This window comes from Pseudophryne corroboree, chromosome 7 (assembly GCF_028390025.1).
Source record: "Pseudophryne corroboree isolate aPseCor3 chromosome 7, aPseCor3.hap2, whole genome shotgun sequence".
NCBI lineage: Eukaryota > Metazoa > Chordata > Amphibia > Anura > Myobatrachidae > Pseudophryne > Pseudophryne corroboree.
In genome coordinates, this window is record NC_086450.1 from 447,350,865 (window position 1) to 447,373,803 (window position 22,939).

At 47.9% G+C, this 22,939-nt stretch overlaps 1 protein-coding gene across 2 annotated transcripts in view; it reads left to right on the forward strand.

The window, feature by feature from the left end:
• Positions 1-16,070: 16,070 nt before the first annotated feature.
• SRL (sarcalumenin) overlaps positions 16,071-22,939 on the forward strand; it is a 67,815-nt gene continuing 60,946 nt past the window's right edge. For both annotated transcript variants that reach the window (XM_063935021.1, XM_063935022.1), the window contains exon 1: positions 16,071-16,178. In XM_063935021.1, coding sequence (XP_063791091.1) covers positions 16,118-16,178 — 61 coding nt within the window. In that variant the 5' untranslated portion in view covers positions 16,071-16,117. The remainder of the gene's footprint in view (positions 16,179-22,939) is intronic.

Consider the following 22,939-nt stretch of genomic DNA (forward strand, 5'->3'; position numbering starts at 1 on the left):
TTTATTAAATGTTTGCGGGTTGGAGCGCAGTACACTTGTAACGTGTTTATTTAAGGTAAAGTGTCGCACTTCTCATTGGAGTTGCGTCCATATGCTCACAGGTTTGAGCTTGCGCGTTCATAGCACCGGAGGTGCCATACGTTAAATGACGCAGAGTTGCATCTGGTTACATTAACAATTGCACTGGATTTAAATATTGTCAACTTTTAATCTGGAGCAAGCTAGCAGGCACCCTGTGCATATTGATCCAACCATGCTGCCGCCTCATGGGGAGAATTGAAGAACCTTGATTCACCCACGGCAACCACACGGTGCTTAGAGGGAAACATCATAGAGTATGAGAGGTTAAGCTCCTGAAGGCAGCATTTAACAGGCAGGAATTGGGCGTGGTCCTATTAAACATCTGCAGCAAAATCTGGGAAGGCAGAGACCCTGGCACCATTCCTAGTGAGAGGGCCCTTAGTGCGCCCCAGACGAAGGACAGAATCACGGTTTCTGTAGTGCAGGAATTTTGCGATAAATGTACATGGTGTAGCGCTAGGAGATAGGGGCCTGGAGGGCACGCTATGTGCGTGCTCAACCGCAAACTGTGGAGTAAAGGAAGCTGCTCCAAACAACTCTTTAAGCCAGGACTCCAAAAACTCCTCAGGATTGGAGTCTTCATCCTTCTCCGGGAAGCCAACGAACCTGACATTGTTTCTGCACAGACGCCACTCCATGTCAAGGAGCTTAGCCTGGATTGTGGAGACTTGGCGGGATAGAGTGGAGACATTTTGCTGTAGGGTTCCACAGGAGTCTTCAAGAGTAGAAACACGAGTCTTGACTTCCCCAACTCGTTCCCGGATACGTTGCACATTCTGCCGTAACAGTGATAGGTCACATTGTACTTTCTAAATTTTATCAGACAGGCGTTTTTCGCTACCCCCAATAGCCTCCAACAACTGTTGTATAGAGGAAGTCGGGAAGGAAGCTGAAGCGCCATAATCCGCCCCGGGGGGGGTCAGGTTGGGTAAATTGTTGAGCCACTGGAGGGGAACCAGAGTCCTAACTAACAGACTTTCTCCAGCTTGGCAACCGCTGTGCGGCTATGGTCCTTCACCATCGTGTGTAAAGATAATTAATGTAAACCAACACATGGACAGCAGGCAGTAGTGTGGAGCACAAACATGTCTACTCCCAGTGGAAAACGGAATGGCAGGTGTACTGTAAGAGCAGGGGCAATAGAGCAGCTCCACAAGCTAGAAAGTATAATATAGAATAATGAGAGGACAAAGTCAATGGCGGAGCACTGAAACCGAGGTAGTAATTCCCCACATGCATCCAGAAACACAGCCTCCTCACATAAGCAGCAGCCACGTGCAGAACAGGCTGTAACAGCACATGCAGTGTATTCTTCCAAAATAGCCGCCGGATCACCAGAATTTCCACAGCAGCAGAGAGCAGTACTCCAGCAGGGTAGAAGCCGCTCAGGGTCACCGATCACCGGGAGACCAGACCGCCAGCCCCAGCGCTGGAGGATGCCAGTCACTGCCACAGGCAATAGGAGCCGCCCGTCAGAGACGCGTGACCGGAAGTCCAGCCGTGTCCCAGGAATACGCAAGAGGCACAAACTGCAGTACTAAAAAGATGGCTGCCACACACAGTAGAGGCTCGGAGCGGGACTACTGGGCACCACCGACTGCTCGAGTGAGTAAGGGTGCAGGAAGGGCAGAGAAGTGCCGTTGGTAACAGGTCAGGATGGGCAGTTAGGATGTTGGGCCTGGGAGCTCCAGGAAACAGCTTCTTACTCCCTTGCTGCCATGGCAACTCCCCCCACTGTGAGGCATATTTATTTATATTATTTCTCATACAGCCACTAGGGGACACTGGGAGACTCCAATTACACTGGAGATATAGACGGCTATAGGGAGCTGGCACTTTAAATAAATAAAGAAGTGTAACAGGTTCCTCCCCCTCTATCCCCCATGATCCCTCAGTTTAAAATTTATGCAGAGGGAGCCAGAAGCATTGTTTCTCCGCCGAGCGGCCGCATATCTCCTGAGGCTCCAGAAAGAGTGAGTGTGTTCACCCCTGTTCCCGCTGCCACCGCGTACAGCAATCTCTCCAGAGACAGCTCGCTGCCCGCGCGGAGTGCACATCCCCCCTTCCACGCGGTCTCCTCTCCTTCCCTTGTTGCGCTGAGCACATGCAGCGGGGAGGGAGTTACTGCAGGCTGATTGTGAGCCATGGTAGTGCGGGCTCACAGGTGTCAGCTCTGGTCACAGTTGCAAGCACCTGCAGTGTTACACTGGTCCAGGGCACAAGGAGAGACTGCTAGTTACAGCACAGGCACCCACACAAGATGGCGAACCACATCAGGCCTTTCTCAGATTTGCAATACACCAAGATCATTTTCAGTGAAGAGCCTTAACATTTGGGCTCTCCACAGCGCCCAAGGTGTTTACCAAGGTCATCTCAGTGATGATTGCTCACCTCAGATCATTGTGGGTTAAGATTATCCCATACCTGGACGACTTCTTACTCAAGGCTCCATCAGATCCAGATCTGCTCCTCCAAGAGCACGCTCTCCTGACGAACAACGTTTCAGAAATCCAACCTTCAGCCGTCACAGCATATCCAGTTTCTCAGGATGATACTGGACACCAATGCACAGAGGGTCTTCCTACCGCAGGACAAGGCACTGAGCATCCGACGCTTAGTTCAAAAGGTTTTCAAACCATGAACGGTATTAGTCCACTTATGCATTTGCTTGTTGGGGAACATGGTAGCGGCTTTTGAGGCCCTACAATTCAGCTGTTTTCATCACGCCCTTTCCAGCTGGACCTCTTACACCAATGGTAGGGGTCTTATCTACACCTCCAGCATCTGATCCATTTAGCTCCTTGGACCAGAGTATCACTCCTTTGGTGGCTCCAACCGCACAATCTCAGAGCTAGCAGGCAGTTCTGAATATGGAACTGGACTGTTCTGACTAGGGTGGCCAATCCCAGGCCATTTTTTTAATCCCGGATATCAGGATTGAAAAATGGTCAATCCCGGGATTCCCGGGATTGGATTATTTCCTGTGTGGCTGCCCCCCGCCCCGCTCCCATAACTTGCCATCCAACACCGACGGGAGGGAGGGTATGACAATTCCTGCGGGTGACAGCTGGCTGCGCAGCGTGACCCGTGACTTCCTGAGGATGCTCAATGCTGCCCGGCATTACAAAATCAAAGGGCCGTGTGATCCCGAAATCCCCGGGATTGGAGCTTCCAATCCTAGGATTGAATCTTGCCCGCCGATCCCGGGATTGACCTTCCTAGTTCTGACGATGGATGCCAGTCTCAGAGGTTGAGGCGCGGTTGTATTAGAGTCACACTTCCAGAGCTGTTGGTTCCCTCAGGAATCCTTATTGCCGATAAATGTGTTGGAACTCAGAGCGATCTACAATGCCCTGGTGGAAGATGCCCACATTCTTCACTCCTGGGCAGTGAGGAATCAGTCGGACAATGCAACGGGTGTCGCGTATGTCAACAAACAGAGAGGAACTCCCAGTCGCATGGCCATGCAGGAGGCAGCATGGATTCTACAGAGGGCAGAGCGCAACAAAGTCATTCTCTCAGCTGTGTTCATTCTGGGAGTGGAAAACTGGGAAGCCGACTATCTCAGTCATCAGGATCTCAATCCGGGAGAATGGGCTCTTCACACAGAAGTATTCAAAGCTCTAGTGCACAGATGGGGTTATCCGCAGGTGGACCTAATGGCATCCAGGCTAAATCATCAGCTTCCTCGATACATGTCCAGAACACGAGATCCTCAGGCAGAAGTGGTGGACGCTTTGTCAGTGCCTTGGCCGTACGACCTCATCTACTTGTTTCCTCCATTCCCACTTCTTCCTTTTGTCCTCAAAAGAATCAAACGAGAACTAACCACAGTGATTCTGGTAGTGCCGGATTGACCATGGAGAGCTTGGTTTTCGAACCTGAGATCTCTTCTAGCAGCCGATCAGTGGCCTCTTCCTCTATGTCTGGATCTGTTACGACAAGGAACCTTCGTGCACCCAGATTTACTGCTGCTGCATTTAACAGGATGGCTGTTGAGGCGGACATCTTAAAACGAAAAGGGATTCCGGAGGCTGTGATTGTCATGGCCACGTAAACAAGTTACATTGTCCCATTACCATCACATTTGGAGGTCCTATGTGGCCTGGTTTGAATGCCGGAGATTCCCACCTGACTCTTTTCGCCTGTCCCGGTTGTTGCCGTTTCTTCAAGCGGTGTTGGATTCCGGACTTCATCTGGAAGGTGCAGATGTCTGCACTCTCCATTTTCTTCCAACGCCATCTGGCGCTTTTGCCAGATGTACAGACATTCTTGCAAGGAATCCTCAGAGTCCAGTCTCCATTTGTGCCACCTATGGCACCTTGGAATTTGAATCTCGTGGTGGATTTCCTCCAATCTGCTTACTTTGAGCCCTTGGAGGACGTGGATCTTAAATACCTGGGCTGTAAGACGTTTTATTTCCTGGTCCTGGCTTCAGCACGGATGGTGTCGGAATTGAGTGAGTCATCCTGTAAACCTCCGTACCTGATTTTTTATGGCGATAGAGTGGAATTGAGAACGCGTGCATCCTTTCTGCCAAAGGTTGTTTCAGCTTTTCATATCAATCAGATTATTGTAGTTCCATCTTTACAGGAGGATTCAGGAACGCCTTCCACCCTGGATGTGGTTCGGGCTTTGAAGATTTATGTTACTTGAACAGCTCCCTCACGGAAGACAGATGTTTTGTTCGTGTTATAGGATGCTCCCTGCCAGGGGTGGCCAGCTACTAAGCAGACCTTGGCCCTTTGCATTCGATTAACAATACGTCAAGCTTACCTGAACACGGATCAAAGACCTCCGACGTCTATTTCTGTTCACTCCACGCGTGCAGTGGATGCGTAGTGGGCTGCTAATCGTGGGGCTACCATGACTCAACTCTGCCGAGCAGCCACTTGGTCTAGGATTCATACCTTTAAATTTCACATGTTTAATACGTTTGCGGCTTCAGCTTCCAGGTTTGGCCCCTTGGTATTACAGGTTCCTCAGTGCCTTCCCACCCATGGGGAAACTTTGGGATGTCTCCAGTGTAATTACAGTCTCCCAGTGTCCCCTAGTGGCTGTATGATCTTGATTTATTTAAAGTGCCAGCTCTCTATAGCCACCGTCTATACCCCCTCCCCCACTGTAATTGGAGTCTCCCAGTGTCCTCTGTGGCCTCCAAAAAAAAAAAAAAAAGGATTTATCGGTAAGTACCAAAATCCCCTTTTTCCCTAAAATAATGTGAAAAAATGTGTTTTCACATTATGGGGGTTATGCAGGTTTGTTAGCAAACCAAGAAAGCAAGCAACTGGGCAAAACCATGTGCACTGCAGGTGTGGCAGATGTAACATGTGCAGAGAGATTTAGGTTTGGGTGGGATATATTGTTTCCCTGCTTGGTAAATACACTGCAATTTAGATTTCAGTTTGGACACACCCCAACCAATTGTAAATCTGTCTGCACATGTTACTTCTGCCCCACCTGCAGTGCACATGGTTTTGACCAGTTACTTTTTTTGGGGGGATTGCTAAAAAACCTGAGTAAGGCCCTATGTTAGTTCACTGAAATATATTAAAGGGCTTTTGGAGCCGTTTTCACCCTTTAATTCACATTTTTTAGTGATCAGATTGCATTTTCCATACTTGTAATGGGAAATGCGATCTGGCCAAATGTACTAAAAAAGGAAAAGTGAGAAAATACCGGAGGCAGCCCTGTGATAATAACGCTATCCTGCGGCAGGGTTATCCACGGATCCCTCCGGTTCTCTACTCCATTCTCTGTTTTGACAGGCAGAGCAGAGTCGGGAGCCGGCTCCCGTGATCAGCCATGTGTCTCTTATAAGTAAAAAAAAGGGGGAAGAGTTTGTTTATTTTTTATTTACTTACAGCCCTCCGGTGCAGTGACTGGTGTCCCGGTGAGCTGATACGTGCCTTCGGTCACCTGATCACCAGCTTCCAGCTCTATGACTCGGTCGTCTGATATTTGCTGTAAACCTGCATTTACTGCAGACATCAGATGATGGGGTCACAGAGCTGGCGAACAGATGTCTGGAGTTGGAGGAGCGCACCGGGACACAGATCAGTGGGAAAGTGCGCACGCTGGGGGGTATCCGGTGGCTTTAGCAGCGCATTCACAGCACATACTTGGGGTATTTTTGGTAAAACATGCGATAATTATACATCCCTGTGATGTATTCAGTTATCCTATTGCGGATTGGGGCGATTTTATCACATCAGCATCTGAGATTGTGATAAATCTGCCCCTATATGCTTTTGCCAGATCGGCTAAAGCAGTGCATAGAAAGGTTTAATGTGTAACTATGTCATATTTACCAATGTTGTTTGTCTACCCATAAATGATCAGTAAAAGTCTTGGTATCTTTTATAGTTTGCAGGAAGTGCCTTTGTGCTGTTTGTGTACTGGGAATGATACACACAGTTTCTCAGGTCATGCGGAAACAGACGGACTGAAATTAGCTGTGTATGTATTTCCCAGCAGGGCACAGACAAACTACTGGCTAGCTCCCCGCCTCATAGGCTCTGCAGAAGGTGCGGCTCTCCCTGCCTTCTCTTATAATCATTATTCATAGGCTCTGCAGAAGGTGCGTCTCTCCCTGCCTTCTCTTATAATCATTATTCATAGGCTCTGCAGAAGGTGCGGCTCTCCCTGCCTTCTCTTATAGGGGGTAATTCCAAGTTGATCGCAGCAGGACATTTTTTAGCAGTTGGGCAAAACCATGTGCACTGCAGGGGAGGCAGATATAACATGTGCAGAGAGAGATAGATTTGGGTGTGGTGTGTTCAATCTGCAATCTAAATTGCAGTGTAAAAATAAAGCAGCCAGTATTTACCCTGCACAGAAACAATATAACCCACCCAAATCTAACTCTCTCTGCAAATGTTATATCTGCCCCCCCTGCAGTGCACACGGTTTTGCCCAACTGCTAAAAAATTTCCTGCTGCGATCAACTTGGAATTACCCCCATAATCATTATTCATAAGCTCTGAAGAAGGTGCGGCACTCCCTGCCTTTTCTTATAATCATTATTCATAGGCTCTGCAGAAGGTGCGGCACTCCCTGCCTTCTCTTATAATCATTATTCATAGGCTCTGCAGAAGGTGCGGCACTCCCTGCCTTTTCTTATAATCATTATTCATAGGCTCTGCAGAAGGTGCGGCACTCCCTGCCTTCTCTTATAATCATTATTCATAGGCTCTGCAGAAGGTGCGGCTCTCCCTGCCTTCTCTTATAATCATTATTCATAGGCTCTGCAGAAGGTGCGGCTCTCCCTGCCTTCTCTTATAGGGGGTAATTCCAAGTTGATCGCAGCAGGACATTTTTTAGCAGTTGGGCAAAACCATGTGCACTGCAGGGGAGGCAGATATAACATGTGCAGAGAGAGATAGATTTGGGTGTGGTGTGTTCAATCTGCAATCTAAATTGCAGTGTAAAAATAAAGCAGCCAGTATTTACCCTGCACAGAAACAATATAACCCACCCAAATCTAACTCTCTCTGCAAATGTTATATCTGCCCCCCCTGCAGTGCACACGGTTTTGCCCAACTGCTAAAAAATTTCCTGCTGCGATCAACTTGGAATTACCCCCATAATCATTATTCATAGGCTCTGAAGAAGGTGCGGCACTCCCTGCCTTTTCTTATAATCATTATTCATAGGCTCTGCAGAAGGTGCGGCACTCCCTGCCTTTTCTTATAATCATTATTCATAGGCTCTGCAGAAGGTGCGGCACTCCCTGCCTTCTCTTATAATCATTATTCATAGGCTCTGCAGAAGGTGCGGCACTCCCTGCCTTTTCTTATAATCATTATTCATAGGCTCTGCAGAAGGTGCGGCACTCCCTGCCTTCTCTTATAATCATTATTCATAGGCTCTGCAGAAGGTGCGGCTCTCCCTGCCTTCTCTTATAATCATTATTCATAGGCTCTGCAGAAGGTGCGGCTCTCCCTGCCTTCTCTTATAGGGGGTAATTCCAAGTTGATCGCAGCAGGACATTTTTTAGCAGTTGGGCAAAACCATGTGCACTGCAGGGGAGGCAGATATAACATGTGCAGAGAGAGATAGATTTGGGTGTGGTGTGTTCAATCTGCAATCTAAATTGCAGTGTAAAAATAAAGCAGCCAGTATTTACCCTGCACAGAAACAATATAACCCACCCAAATCTAACTCTCTCTGCAAATGTTATATCTGCCCCCCCTGCAGTGCACACGGTTTTGCCCAACTGCTAAAAAATTTCCTGCTGCGATCAACTTGGAATTACCCCCATAATCATTATTCATAGGCTCTGAAGAAGGTGCGGCACTCCCTGCCTTTTCTTATAATCATTATTCATAGGCTCTGCAGAAGGTGCGGCACTCCCTGCCTTCTCTTATAATCATTATTCATAGGCTCTGCAGAAGGTGCGGCACTCCCTGCCTTTTCTTATAATCATTATTCATAGGCTCTGCAGAAGGTGCGGCACTCCCTGCCTTCTCTTATAATCATTATTCATAGGCTCTGCAGAAGGTGCGGCACTCCCTGCCTTCTCTTATAATCATTATTCATAGGCTCTGCAGAAGGTGCGGCTCTCCCTGCCTTCTCTTATAATCATTATTCATAGGCTCTGCAGAAGGTGCGGCTCTCCCTGCCTTCTCTTATAATCATTATTCATAGGCTCTGCAGAAGGTGCGGCTCTCCCTGCCTTCTCTTATAATCATTATTAGTTTTCTTGTAGAAAGTAAAAGCTGTAGAGATGCCAGTTCTGCACTAAAGACATTACGCAAAGACACACGAGCAGACTGTGATAATCGCTCAAATATCTGACTCAGGACCTGTGTCTCTCCAGAGAGGAAGACATGGGGAGGAGAATGAGAGAGAGACCAGGGGCAGAGAGCGAGGAAGACACGGGGAGGAGAGAGAGAGAGAGAGAGAGAGAGAGAGAGAGAGAGAGAGGCCAGGGGCAGAGAGAGAGAGAGAGGGGGGGGGGGGGGGAGAGAGAGGGAGACATGAAACATTCCCAGTTCACTTTACCTGTTCCTGTGGTGGTTGTGCACAGTACAGCATCCCCACCGATTTCCCTCCGCGTCCCTTGCCTCAAGTGTCAGTCTGGACACATGCACAGCCAGGCCCGGCGCTACCCGCTCAGCGAAGGGATGCAGTGCAGGGAGGCGCTGGGAGGGAGAGGCGCTCCCCCTGCTCTGCATCCCTTCCTTGCTGCGCCATCCTGTCCCCCCTGCTGCTGCTGCTGCCAGGAATGGGCGTGGCTAAATGGGACAGAAGTTGGCGGGGCTACACGGACCAGGCTGCTGTACTGAGGGAGACAGTGGCTTAGGTAAGTGGACGGTGAGAGATTAATGTATGTGTGTGTGTATGGTGGGTGGGTGTGTGTGTGTGTGAATTGTGTGTGTGTGTGCGCGCACTTTATGGACGCTGCTACTGGGGGGGCATTACGTATAACGACGCTACTAGTGGGGGGGCATTGCATGTAAGGACGCTACTACTACTGGGGGGGCCATTACGTGTAAAGACGCTACTACTACTGGGGGGGCCATTACGTGTAAGGATGCTACTACTACTGGGGGGGGCCATTACGTATAAGGACGCTACTACTACGGGGGGCATTACGTATAAGGACGCTACTACTACGGGGGGCATTACATATAACGACACTACTACTGGGGCGGCCATTACGTGTAAGGACGCTACTACTACGGGGGGCATTACGTATAACGACACTACTACTGGGGGGGCCATTACGTGTAAGGACGCTACTACTACTGGGGGCGCATTATGTATAAGGACGCTACTACTACTGGGGGGGGGCATTATGTATAAGGACGCTACTACTACTGGAGGGGGCCATTATGTATAAGGACGCTACTACTACTGGGGGGGCATTATGTATAAGGACGCTACTACTACTGGAGGGGGCCATTATGTATAAGGACGCTACTACTACTAGGGGGGAATTACGTATAAGGGCGCTTCTACTGGGGGTGCACTGCGTATAAGGATGCTAGTACTTCTGGGGGGGTATTACGTATAAGGATGCTACTACTATTGGGGGTGCACTACGTATAAGGACGCTACTACTACCACTGGGGGGGCATTACGTATAAGGATGCTTCTACTACTGGGGGGGGGGGGCATTATGTATAAGGACGCTACTACTACTGGGGGCGCATTATGTATAAGGACGCTACTACTACTGGCGGGGCATTATGTATAAGGACGCTACTACTACTGGAGGGGGCCATTATATATAAGGACGCTACTACTACTAGGGGGGAATTACGTATAAGGGCGCTTCTACTGGGGGTGCACTGCGTATAAGGATGCTACTACTTCTGGGGGGGTATTACGTATAAGGATGCTACTACTATTGGGGGTGCACTACGTATAAGGACGCTACTACTACCACTGGGGGGGCATTACGTATAAGGATGCTTCTACTACTGGGGGGGCATTATGTATAAGGATGCTACTACTACTGGGGGGGCATTATGTATAAGGACGCTACTACTACTGGGGGGGCATTGTGTATAAGGATGCTACAACTACTGGGGGGGCATTGTGTATAAGAACGCTACTACTACTGGGGGGGCATTACGTATAAGGACGCTACTACTACTGGGGGGGCTTTATGTATAAGGATGCTACTACTACTGGGGGGGCATTATGTATAAGGATGCTACTACTACTGGGGGGGCATTATGTATAAGGATGCTACTACTACTGGGGGGGCATTATGTATAAGGATGCTACTAGTACTACTGGGGGGGCATTATGTATAAGGACGCTACTATTACTGGGGGGGCATTGTGTATAAGGATGCTACAACTACTGGGGGGGCATTGTGTATAAGGACGCTACTACTATTGGGGGTGCACTACGTATAAGGACGCTACTACTACTACTGGGGGGACATTACGTATAAGGACGCTACTACTACTGGGGGGGGCATTATGTATAAGGACGCTACTACTACTGGGGGGGCATTGCGTATAAGGATGCTACAACTACTGGGGTGCATTACATATAAGGACGCTACTACTACGGGTGGGGCATTACGTATAAGATGAATAAGATTGTGCTACATTGTGGTGTAATTTTAAATGGGGGTACTATTGTGTGGCCATGCCACTTACTTGTGAGACCACACCCCTTTTCCCGCCAAAGGAATATGGGAAGGCGCAAATTTATAGTTTGCAGGGGGGCACCGAACACCCTAGCATCGGCCCTGTGCACAGCATATATAAGCAGCAGGACTCACTGGTGAAGGGAAGCAGTGCGGTGATACATTAGGAGCCCGAGAGTAGATGTGGCATGGGTGTGGGAGCTCATTGGTGGCTGTATCTGGGGGTAGGACCAGCCACGGAAACCCAGAAGTTCAAGGGTAAAAATTAGCATTGCGTGGGTGTGTGCTGCGCGGCACCGTGGGTAAGCTGTATTTGGTGGCAGAGGGGCAATCAGCATTCTCACAGTATTTGCTCCAGCAGCAGGCCCTCTCTCTACCCGGTCCCTGGTCTGAAGTGCCTGCAGTCCTCCCTTGATGATGGCCTTGCTGGCAGGGGTGTTTTAAGAGAGGCGGTGCCGTGTGCACAGTCTACATATGCCCCCCCTCTCACTGCACCGAGTAGATTCAGGCATTGTGCTGGGGTTTCCTGGAGACTGACCTGCAGCCATTTTCCCAGTGATTTCTCTACTGCACGTCTTCAGAAAAATGGTGCCCATGACATTTTCCAGGGTTATGAGTGCAGAGAGTGTGGTGTAGGTACATGTTCATTTTACACCCTGCACCAATTATAGCTATGCCCATGTTTACTGGCCAGTACTGACTGACAGAACCACTATGAACAACAGGAGCCCAGAGAATTGTCCTGAGGGGATCGGTATGGGATCCCGGTGTATGGGATGCTGGCTGTCACTATACTGACAGTGGCATTCTGGCCACAGGGTGGGGGGTGGCGCATCAAGGCCCCAAGGGGTTGAGCGCATCGAAGCCCCTTGCGGGCTCACTGCACTCGTGGACACCCACATGAGGGAGAATCACCTACTTCACCAGTATTCCGGTGGCGGAATTGTATCCAAGTCGGGATTACAGCGTTGGTATTGCGATCCTGACGAGTAGTATATTAAACGCATACCATCCTGAGAAAGCGGCCAGGAAGTGTTCAGTAGTAGTAGTAGTAGTAGTAGAAGTATCCCAGAGTCTGCAACCGCCTTGGCGTGATGTAATTACGTCACAGATTTAGGGGTCGGGGCTGGCACAGGGGCGCACTGCTGCCTTGTTACCTGCTGCCAGATATGGCTGAGTATATTATATAGCGTAGTATCTTTATTTATAGGGCACATTTCCCCAGTAGTACTCAAATCACTTTACAGCAGGAAGTGAGAAACCATATTACATGGGAGGTAGCCCTTTTGGCCGCACTACAATGGTTTCGGCGGGTGAATACAATATAAGGTTAATAAATACAACAGAATCATGGTCATCTTTCTGAACGAGACTGGCCCCTGTTTGGATCTGCCATCCTCCAAACTTGTTTTTAATGTTTAGCTATATAGCCAGCGCTTGTTTAAAGTACGGCTCGTGATTATTGTAACAAGTACGGCTGACAAATGTATCAGATCAATGTAAACATTTTGGAAATTAAATAATATAACCTCAGAATCATCAGCACCGAGGATTGTTCTTCTTGCCCATGAAAGTACCAGACAAGGCAGCCATCTTGGGCACGCTACATAGGTTACATTGTTGGTATTGTATGCGTAATATGTGGAGAGACCTTGGGAAAATACGAAAGAAGATGGAGCGTGGAGAGACACAGGCCTTGATTCAGATATTTGAGCGATTGTTGCGGTGCGAATGTTCCGCGATGGTTTACGCAGGAAGGTTTTATTGTAATTGACTCCGTTTGTGGGACGGGAACAGGGGTGAGGTAACAAAGGTGTGTCACGGCCATTTCCGTCATCCCATGATGATGGGGGACATGTGTCAAGCCTTGGAGAGAGGTAAAGTGAAGTTACCCAAAGCCATCAAACAGCATCTGACATTTACCTAGCACAGTATGTGAAAGGACGGGTAGAAGCTTTATCTTTCTTCATACATCTACCCTAATGTGGCAATAACCCTGCCCACATTTGTTCCCAGTGAGAGAGTTATAGCATTTGGCTAATTGATTTTAGGCTAAGTTATGGAGCCCAATGCTTTATATTATAAAACACAAAAAAATGACAAAAGTAATAAGGACTAGCCCAGGTGTCCCCGCATTCTCATGATGAGTAATTAAAGACTTACATGGGGCTACTCTAACCAAAGCAGTTTTTCTGGGCAGATTTACGGCTCGTGGAGTGAGTGAGGCCCATAAAATGTTTGAGACAGGGAAGTTGGCACGCTGGCTGACCTCATCAGGCCCAAGAGGGGCAACCCAGGCCAGCTCTTTTGCTAGCATGAACCACACGAATCAGCACCACTTTCTCTTCTTTCCTCTACCACTGGCCAGTCTCCATTACATCTTTCCAGCATCTTTTCCCTTGCTGGTGGTGCATCTTCTCCCTTGCTGGCGGTGCGTCTTCTTTCTTGCTGGTGGTGCATCTTCTCCCTTGCTGGTGGTGCATCTTCTCCCTTGCTGGTGGTGCATCTTCTCCCTTGCTGGTGGTGCATCTTCTCCCTTGCTGGTGATGCGTCTTCTTTGTTGCTGGTGATGCATCTTCTCCCTTGCTGGTGGTGCGTCTTTTCCCTTGCTGGTGGTACATCTTCTCCCTTGCTGGTGGTGCATCTTCTCCCTTGCTGGTGGTACATATTCTCCCTTGCTGGTGGTTCATCTTCTCCATTGCTGGTGGTGCATCTTCCCCCTTGCTGGTGGTGCATCTTCCCCCTTGCTGGTGGTGCATCTTCTCCCTTGCTGGTGGTACATATTCTCCCTTGCTGGTGGTGCATCTTCTCCCTTGCTGGTGGTGCATCTTCTCCCTTGCTGGTGGTGCATCTTCTCCCTTGCTGATGGTGCATCTTCTCCCTTGCTGGTGGTACATCTTCTCCCTTGCTGGTGGTACATCTTCTCCCTTGCTGGTGGTACATCTTCTCCCTTGCTGGTGGTGCATCTTCCCTCTTCTAATATCTGTGACCACTTGCCAGTTCCCTCTCTACCTTCAGACCTTCCACCGCAGCGCTATCTGTAGCTAATATAACAAAACATTCTCTGCCATCAATGGTTGGTGGCCATCCCTAGTTTGCACATTATGCAATTCCATGTATGGCTGCTGTTGTGTGTAATAGTAAGGGTGAGGATCACAACAGGCAATGGGCCAGTTATAGTTTGGACATTGCACTGTGTGTAACTGATAATGAAAACCAGCCTATGTAATGGACATCATTGATGTTTAATGAGAGACAGGACTGTAGCTCACTCTGGGGGAGATGTTTGATACGTCTCTCCTTCTGTCACTTTGTGATTATTGTGAGGGTGTTGTGTAGATTGCACAATGGTTTTCTCTAATGCAGACTACACACTGGCTGATATATCGGCCGTTCTATCGAACGACCGATATATCGCTGGCCAGTCAGCCAGTGTGTACCAACAATATGTCTGTGAACGCCATCGTTCACAGACATATCACGTCAGCCCTGCAGCACGCACTATGACCAATATATCTACAGATATATTGATGCATCGTTGTGTGTGTACGGGCGGACAGCCAACCACCTGTACACAAGCTGCACCGGCCGAAAGTCATTGACAGCTGAACTGGCCAGGAGCATGTAGCATGTATATGACCGCCCAGTTCGTGACGCCAGTTCCGACGGGTCGGGCAGTGTGTATGCACAACACACTGCTCTGTCCATCCATAGATATATCTGCAGGTCCATTGATCTGCAGATATATCTATCAGTGTGCACCCAGTATCAGATACCCTTTGCACTTATGCACTATTGAAGATGAGTTGCAAACATTTCTGTTGCTGCCACATGCAGGAAGAATATTACAATATGTTAGCAAAGGCCTCTGAGAGCAAGCCATCATCTAGTCGTGAGTTCACTTCCTGACCACGGTCGTATCTGTGTGGAGTTTGTATGTCCCCCCAACTTTGGTGTGGGTTTCCTCCAGGTGCTCCGGTTTCGGTGCACACTCCAGAATAACATACACTGGGGGTAATCCAGACCTGATCGCTGGGCTGCTAACTTTGCTGCCCTGCGATCAGATAGTCGCCGCCCCCAGGGGGAGTGTAAATTTGCCGTGCAAGTGTGCGATCGCATGTGTACGCCGAGCTGCAAAAATCCAGTGTGTGCAGTGTGTGCGCAGCCCAGGACTTACTCCTACAGTGTGATGAGAACAGGCTGATCGGGGCCGGAGCTGACGTCATACACCATCCCTGAAAACACTTGGGCACGCCTGCGTTTTCCCGAACACTTCCAATAAACGCTCAGTTGCCACCCACAAACGGCTTCCTCCTGTCAATCACCCTGCAAATGCCCATGTGATGGGATTTTTCACACCATCCCGTTGCTGACCGGCGATGCCCTTTGTTGTTGTCCGACGCTCGTGAGCATTGCGGTGTATACGCATACGCAGTTAGTACCTGATCGCCTGCTGTGTGAAAACGCACAGCAGCTATCAGGTCTGAATCACCCCCAATGTGATAGAGAAAATAGACTAAGCTCCATTGGCTCAGGGACTGAAATATCCCCTGTAAAGTGCTGTGTAATATGTGTGCATTATATAAATAACTGTTAATGTATATATAAGTGTAGCATTGGTGTTGCCTATGAATAATCACAACTCACATAGGAACTCAGAGATGTTATATCTATGTTCCCCTACCTATTATACACAGTGCACTGTGTATGTGAGTGTGCGTGAGTCTCTCAACTGGGATAACAACATGACCAGTTGTTCTGACTTCCTAATTAGGGTCACAAATGGTAGGGAGTCTCTGTGTCACCGGGCTGGGACCACCTGTGGGACAGCCTGCAGTGACGTGTCTGTGTCCCCAGCACCCCTCTCAGCTCCCTGCGGTATATATAGAGGAGCCAAGCATCCTAGATTTCCTGGCTGACACCATGAGAGGACCAGGGTTATACGTCTGCTGCCTTGCCGTCCTTCTCCTCTTTGTGGGAGCAGGTAGGAACCCCCCATTTTCTGTCTGTAACATGGAGCACTTTACTGGCTGCTGCATTTCACTAGGAGCAGCCGGCTGCAATGTGTGTGACGGGGTGGCTGACTGGGAAGCGTCTGCTGGTGGGGCGGATGGGATTTAAAAATGACAGACAAAATATATGGCATCTAAAGATAGACACGGTAACCGTCTCCAAGTGGCCATGTAAGACCTGGTTCTGCAACTAACAGAGCTGTGAGACAGTTACAACGAGTCTAACTTTGGTGCTGAATCCTGTTTGTTATAAACCTGAATTGACTGCAGAGCTATATCACTGATATATAAGGTATCCTCTAAGCTTATCACACAAGCAGCGACCGCCGTTATATCCCTGTATTTCTATGCGTGCTGCGATAACCTGATATCTGCCCCCTTTCTACGCCGAGTATTAATGGGCTTTAAAGTACTGGAACATGCTGGTAATGGTGTTAGGTAACTGAGAGCCTTCAATTCTCCAAGGAGACTGTGAGTTCTCAATTCAATATCAAAAGGGTCACAGCACACGTCAACCCCCACTTTTTCGTGAGACACTTGAAAGCGTCACAGCAAGTGGCTATTATGAAAACTTAGATGCAGGCCTTTATGGCAGAATGAAACGCCTTACATACGTTTACATTGTTCCTGGAGACCATTGTATGAAGACCGGCAGGGATATAGAGTGTAAGCTCCACTGGGGCAGAGACTGATGAATTGCCAAATACGCCCTGTAAAGCGTTGCGGAATATGTTTGCGCTATTTGAATCATAAATAAATAAGATGAGGTGCTGGAACCAATTTCATCTAAGCAATCACATTGTAATAGATAAAATAAGGTTTAATAGAGAGGAATAACAGGGTAACGTAACGACTGTAGCAGCAGAAGGCGAGGTTCCTGATTGTCATACAGGCAGAAGGAAATGGCATTTGGTGCCTGTGCTGATATTGCATAACCATATAATTCACCGTTAGTTGCACTCGTGGGTTAATCTGCGATCCTTTACAATTTATAAAAGTTAGTACTTTTCTTGCTTATACTAGATGTTTAATGCATTATGCTGGTCATTCCGAGTTGTTCGCTCACTAGCAGTTTTTAGCAGCCGTGCAAACGCTATGCCGCCTCCCACTGGGAGTGTATTTTAGCTTAGCAGAAGTGCGAACGAAAGGATCGCAGAGCGGCTACAAAGTTTTTTTGTGCAGTTTCCGAGTAGCTCAAAACCTACTCAGCGCTTGCGATCACTTCAGACTGTTCAGTTCCTGTTTTGTTGTCACAAACACACCCTGCGTTCACCCAGCCACGCCTGCGTTTTTCCTGGCACGCCTGCATTTTTCCAAACACTCCCTGAAAACGGTCAGTTGACACCCAGAAACACCCACTTCATGTCAATCACTCTGCGGCCACCAGTGCGACTGAAAAGCTTTGCTAGACCCTGTGTGAAACGACATCGTCCGTTGTAATAGTACGTCGCGCGTGCGCATTGCGCCGCATACGCATGCGCAGAAGTGCCCTTTTTTTGCCTCATCGCTGCACAGCGAACGAATGCAGCTAGCGATCAACTCGGAATGACCACCTATATGTATTTTTACGGGACACGTGTGCACAATTTACTATCTCTCTCATACCGACGGCAACACACAAACATAGAACATTGCATTATCAGCGATTTAAAACGCAGTCTTTCTATGAACATACTTCCTTGGTCTTCTCCATCCCTGCTGAGGTGTAAATGCAGAATCCGTCACCCCAGTGATGTAACATTAGACGCCTGGATTAATGTAGGCGTCTGTGATAATTGCACTGAGCTCAGGGGCACTTGTATAGAAAGACACAGAACCACACTGGGTGGAACAGCTCTATCTGAATTTCTCATTGTGGCCATCCTATCTAGCATTAAAAGGGCGAGGGGGGGGATTACGGACCAACAGCTGACAGTTAAGGAAACATGAGGTGTCTGTCCCAGGGCAGCAAAGTGACAGCTGGTGTTAAGAGAGTGACATGAGGTATTTGGGGGCAGAGGGCCGATGTGAGGACGGGGGATGTGGAAACGACTGCACTTTCTGGAACAGTAAAGGTTAATAATAAAGTTACAGCGAATCTGCCATGTGCACCAATGAAGACGGCTGGCCGGCTGTAGTCACTCCACAGACATTGGCCATTGTATAATTCTGGCTGCAAGTATATATATATAGAGATATGATGGGGGGAGGCAACCAATCAGCTTCAAGCTAACATTTATCTACTGCATTCTATAAAATGATAACTAGGATCTGTTTGGTTGCTATGGGCAACTTGTAAATGGGCCAATTGCACAGCATGTGATATACTGTATATTATTATAATATAGCGCTGCAGGGATAATGTATTTCATCACAATTGTGTTGGTTGCTGTATTGGTATAGTTATATGCCCCATTTCAGCTCACTCCTTCCACTAGCTGATGTCACAAATGATATAAACCATAACCAAAGCGTATCCAACAATCGATGTCACAGAGAATCACGTGTCACGCTGCTGTGATATATACTGTACATTGTAGTAATACAATGAGCAGAAGCGACAATGAAATACAACCTAGGGCTGCTTAGTAACACTGAGCTATTTACTGACATGGCTTCAAGGTTCAAATCTGCACTAGTAACCAATCAGAAGTTGGCTTTCACCTGTCTCATGCCAGGTAGTCAATGAAAGGAAATATCTGCTATGAGTTCAGTACAGATTTACAGCTTCTGGGCAATGTTATTATTTTTAGTGGCCAAATTCTGATGAAATTGGGCGCAATTTGCTGTGTATCGCGTTGCCATGGTCCCGCGGTCATAATACTGCACACAGCAACATGATGCTGCAGGGGCGGGTCTGCTGTGATGTGATTGGTTGCGCTGCTCTCCCATCCCTCCCACATTAACCATCTCCTGGGGCACAGAGAGAAAAGTAGGTAAACGTGTACTCATCCGACTACAAAATATATATACGTCTGAGTCTGACTGACATGTGGGTGTAGGCCTAGTAGCATTGTACTATATTATATATACTATTAGTCCTGTAATATAATTGCCATAAAAGGTTTAAAAAGGTAAAGGATAAAAAAAAAGGGGCAGACTAGATGGGCAAAGTGGTTCTTATCTGCTGTCAAATTCTATGATTCTATGTTACTTGTCCCGGGTTTCTATATCCGATTGCCTGCCTGAATGAGCCTGACTGATGGTGTGTGTCCTCAGATGCAGCACTCGGATCCTGCAAATGCAAACAGGGGGCGTCCGTCTCCTACAGACGCCTCCTACTGAATTCTAATTACACAGAATTGCACAGCTGCTAACTTGAAGTAGGCCCCGAGTCCATCTCTGAATCCAGGCCTAAGTCTGCAAACCTGTCACTCACTCTCTGTCTGCTCAGTTAGACAAACCACTGCTCTGTCGTCTGCTGCAGAGGAGTGGAAGCATGACAGACCTATTTAGCTAAGTCTCAGTGGTTTTAGCTCAGTGATATAATGTTTGATATATAACTCAGTAACGCATTATCTTATTTATCCTGTAGAGCAGGCATTCCCAACCGCGGTCCTCAAGGCACACCAACAGTGCAGGTTTTAGTGATATCCAGGCTGAAGCACTGATGGTTAAATCAAAATAACTGAGCTACTAATTATGTCACCTGTGCTGAAGCCTGGATATCGCTAAAACCTGCACTGTTGGTGTGCCTTGAGGACCGTGGTTGGGAAAGCCTGCTGTAGAGTGTAAGCTTGCGGGCAGGGCCCTCCTACCTCTATGTCTGTCTGTTATTACCAAGTTTTGTTTTATTACGGTTGTTCCAATTGTAAAGTGCAACGGAATTTGCTGCGCTATAGAAGAAACTATTAATAAATACATTTATGTATTAATGTCAGTAGGTTGCTTAGGCAACCTGTTGTGGAACTACAGCTCCCAGCATGTTGGAACTCTTGGGGGCCCATTTATCAATAAATATTTGTGGCTTACTCCCCAATAACACCTATTTTCCCAGATAACATCCATTTTCGGGGGGAGGGGGGGGGGGGGAGGGGTAACTGAAAATATTTAGTATCACCAAAATGTATGACTTAGGGACTGCAGCAGGTATCTCCAATATCTGCTCCTATTCCTCCATTCCCGCCAGCAACCGCGATCCCCATCGTTTTCTATGGGGGATGTGATGCTGCCAGATTTACCTCCGCTGACAGATTTACAGATCGCAAAAATCACCAGGAGAGGGTTCCCCCGGATTCCTCCCCAGCGATGGCCGCCGCGAACGTTTGGTCAGTGAACCGCGCATGAGCAGGAGTGCTGACACTAAATGACCCGCTTCCAATATCTGCCTGGTGTAATCGCACCTGCATCACGATCCTGGGCGATAACACCGCGCCCAGAATGCATTACAAATGTGTTCATTGATAAATGGCCCCCAATAGTTGATCCACTTAATTCCTAACCCTTATGATCACTAATGAACGTGACCAAGAATACTTGTACTATTAGGGGTACATTTACTAAGCAGTGATAAGAGCGGAGAAGTGAGCCAGTGGAGATATTTCCCCATCAACCAATCAGCAGCTCTGTATCATTTTATAGTATGCAAATTATAGACACTTCTCTGCTATTATCACTGCTTAGTAAATGTACCCCTTAATCCTGCCTTGCTCCGGATTGTCATCCTCTAGTGAGTAGGATGTGTGTGATAATAGTGACAGTTCTGCTGACTCAGCAGTGATAGTTCTCATCCCTCACACTAGTGACTCACGACTATTGTGTCACTGTACTAGGAAACATTTACAGTACAGCTGAGTGACTTGTGTTGTAATTGAACGAAGCTGCTGAAATGATATTGCTGGGATACATTCTTTTCTGTTTTAATGATTTCTTTAGCACAATGAGTTTATATTGTTGTGTCCTATAAGGCAGTGGTCTGGGAACAGGGGTAAATTACCCCAAATGGGGTAAAAATGAAATTCCTGGGGGTAATGGATGGTCGCGCTGCCGAGACACAGCCCCGTCCAGCACCAGCCGGCTCGTGATGTGACTTGCTGACGTCACACCGCGCTCCCTCCTGCCCGCCCTGCGCTGTGCTCCTGGACGCCCCGTGCCGTGTTCCTGGCCGTGGTGTGACGTGCTGACGTTACACTGCGCTCCCTCACGCCCTCCCGTCCTGCGCTGTCCTGTCCTCCCGCCCGCAGGACCCATATAACAGTGGGAAATTCCCACTGACATTACTGAGGTGAGGATGTGACCATCTGTCTCCCAAAAGTCGTGCCCCCCCCCCCCCCCCCCCCCCCCCATCCATCTTTCTTGCATTCATTCTGGTGTTTTGGGGAGAAAGTGTTAATTAACCAATTCATTGCCAAAGATATTTGGCGAAAATAATAAAAAAAAATAATAATTATATATATATATATATATATATATATATACACACACACACACAATCTCAGAAATGCCATATAAACTGTGATAACCAGTATTTATGCACAATAATATATGATTTCCTTCCTTTCAAATCAAAGGGGTAACGTCAGTGTATCTAAATATATTTTGGGGTAAAAGGTAAAAAAGTTCCCTGACCCCTGCTATAACGTGTATCAGATGTCGGATGTGTTGGTAAGTGTTTGGCTGCTTGTACATGAGGTGTCTTTTGCCACCACCAAGTTGAAAATCACTAATTAAGGTTGTGTTAGCACTAAAATGTTCCTAATTTGATTTCCATAATTTTACTGCCCCCCAGATCTTGCTGCCTGAGACAGCTGCCTCCTGAGCCGGCCCCATGGCAGGACCACACCTGGTTAGTTAGGTTACGTTTCAGACATGGTTTGGTTGAGGGTTATTCATTTTGTTTACTGGCCAAGACATTGACATGAGGCCTACTGCACTGATATACAGTATGTCCTGCATCACTAATGTAAATCTACACCCTGGTCTGTAGGGTGGTAGGCGTTTGGGGTCATGGGGTCGTCGCCCATGGCTTGTCCCTTAGATATGTCTGCAGCAATCACACATACGTTATACAGTCAGAACTGGAAATGCCATCATCCAACCAGTGATGGGAAAGTTTCATGTCACTGGCTTAGGACATATTTCAGGTTGCACGTTGTGTGTCTGCGGAGGTACCGATGGCGGGATCCCAGCATTTAGATGCCCGGTAAGGGGGGGGGGGGGGCGAGCGCATCGAAGCCACAGGTTCTATTTGCACTGTATGGGTGACACCCGCGAGTGGGAAAAGTCCCCGACCGTCGGGATAGTGAGGGTCTGGGATGTAGGTGCCGGGATTGTGACTGATGGTCTCCTGACCGCCGGTCACATAACTTCATCCCTTTGTTGGAATATACTTAGCAAAATATTCAATATCATAAGAATAGTTTATAATTCGTTACCGTGCTGCCATTGTGAGGAATCAGTTCCCTAAATTTTTGCTCCTTTTTTCCTCATTTAAGGGACTATTTATCATTTCATATTTGTGGGATATCCCCTAATAACACCTGTTTTGGGGGGGATACCTGCAAATATTAAGTATCTCCTGAATGTATGTACAGACAACCTCAGCAGACATCAGAGATATCGGCTGCCCACAGGGGTGCAGGGGGGGGGGAATCCCCCGGTGGGCCCCACTGCGTGCGGGCCCACCTTCTCCTCTAAGGATCAAGTTCTAGACTATGCACTTGAGTTATACATATGTCTATACTGCATAGGGCTATGGTGTATTCACTGCAGAGCATTGCTATTATTATCATTCATGCACTAGCAGTATTTGCTA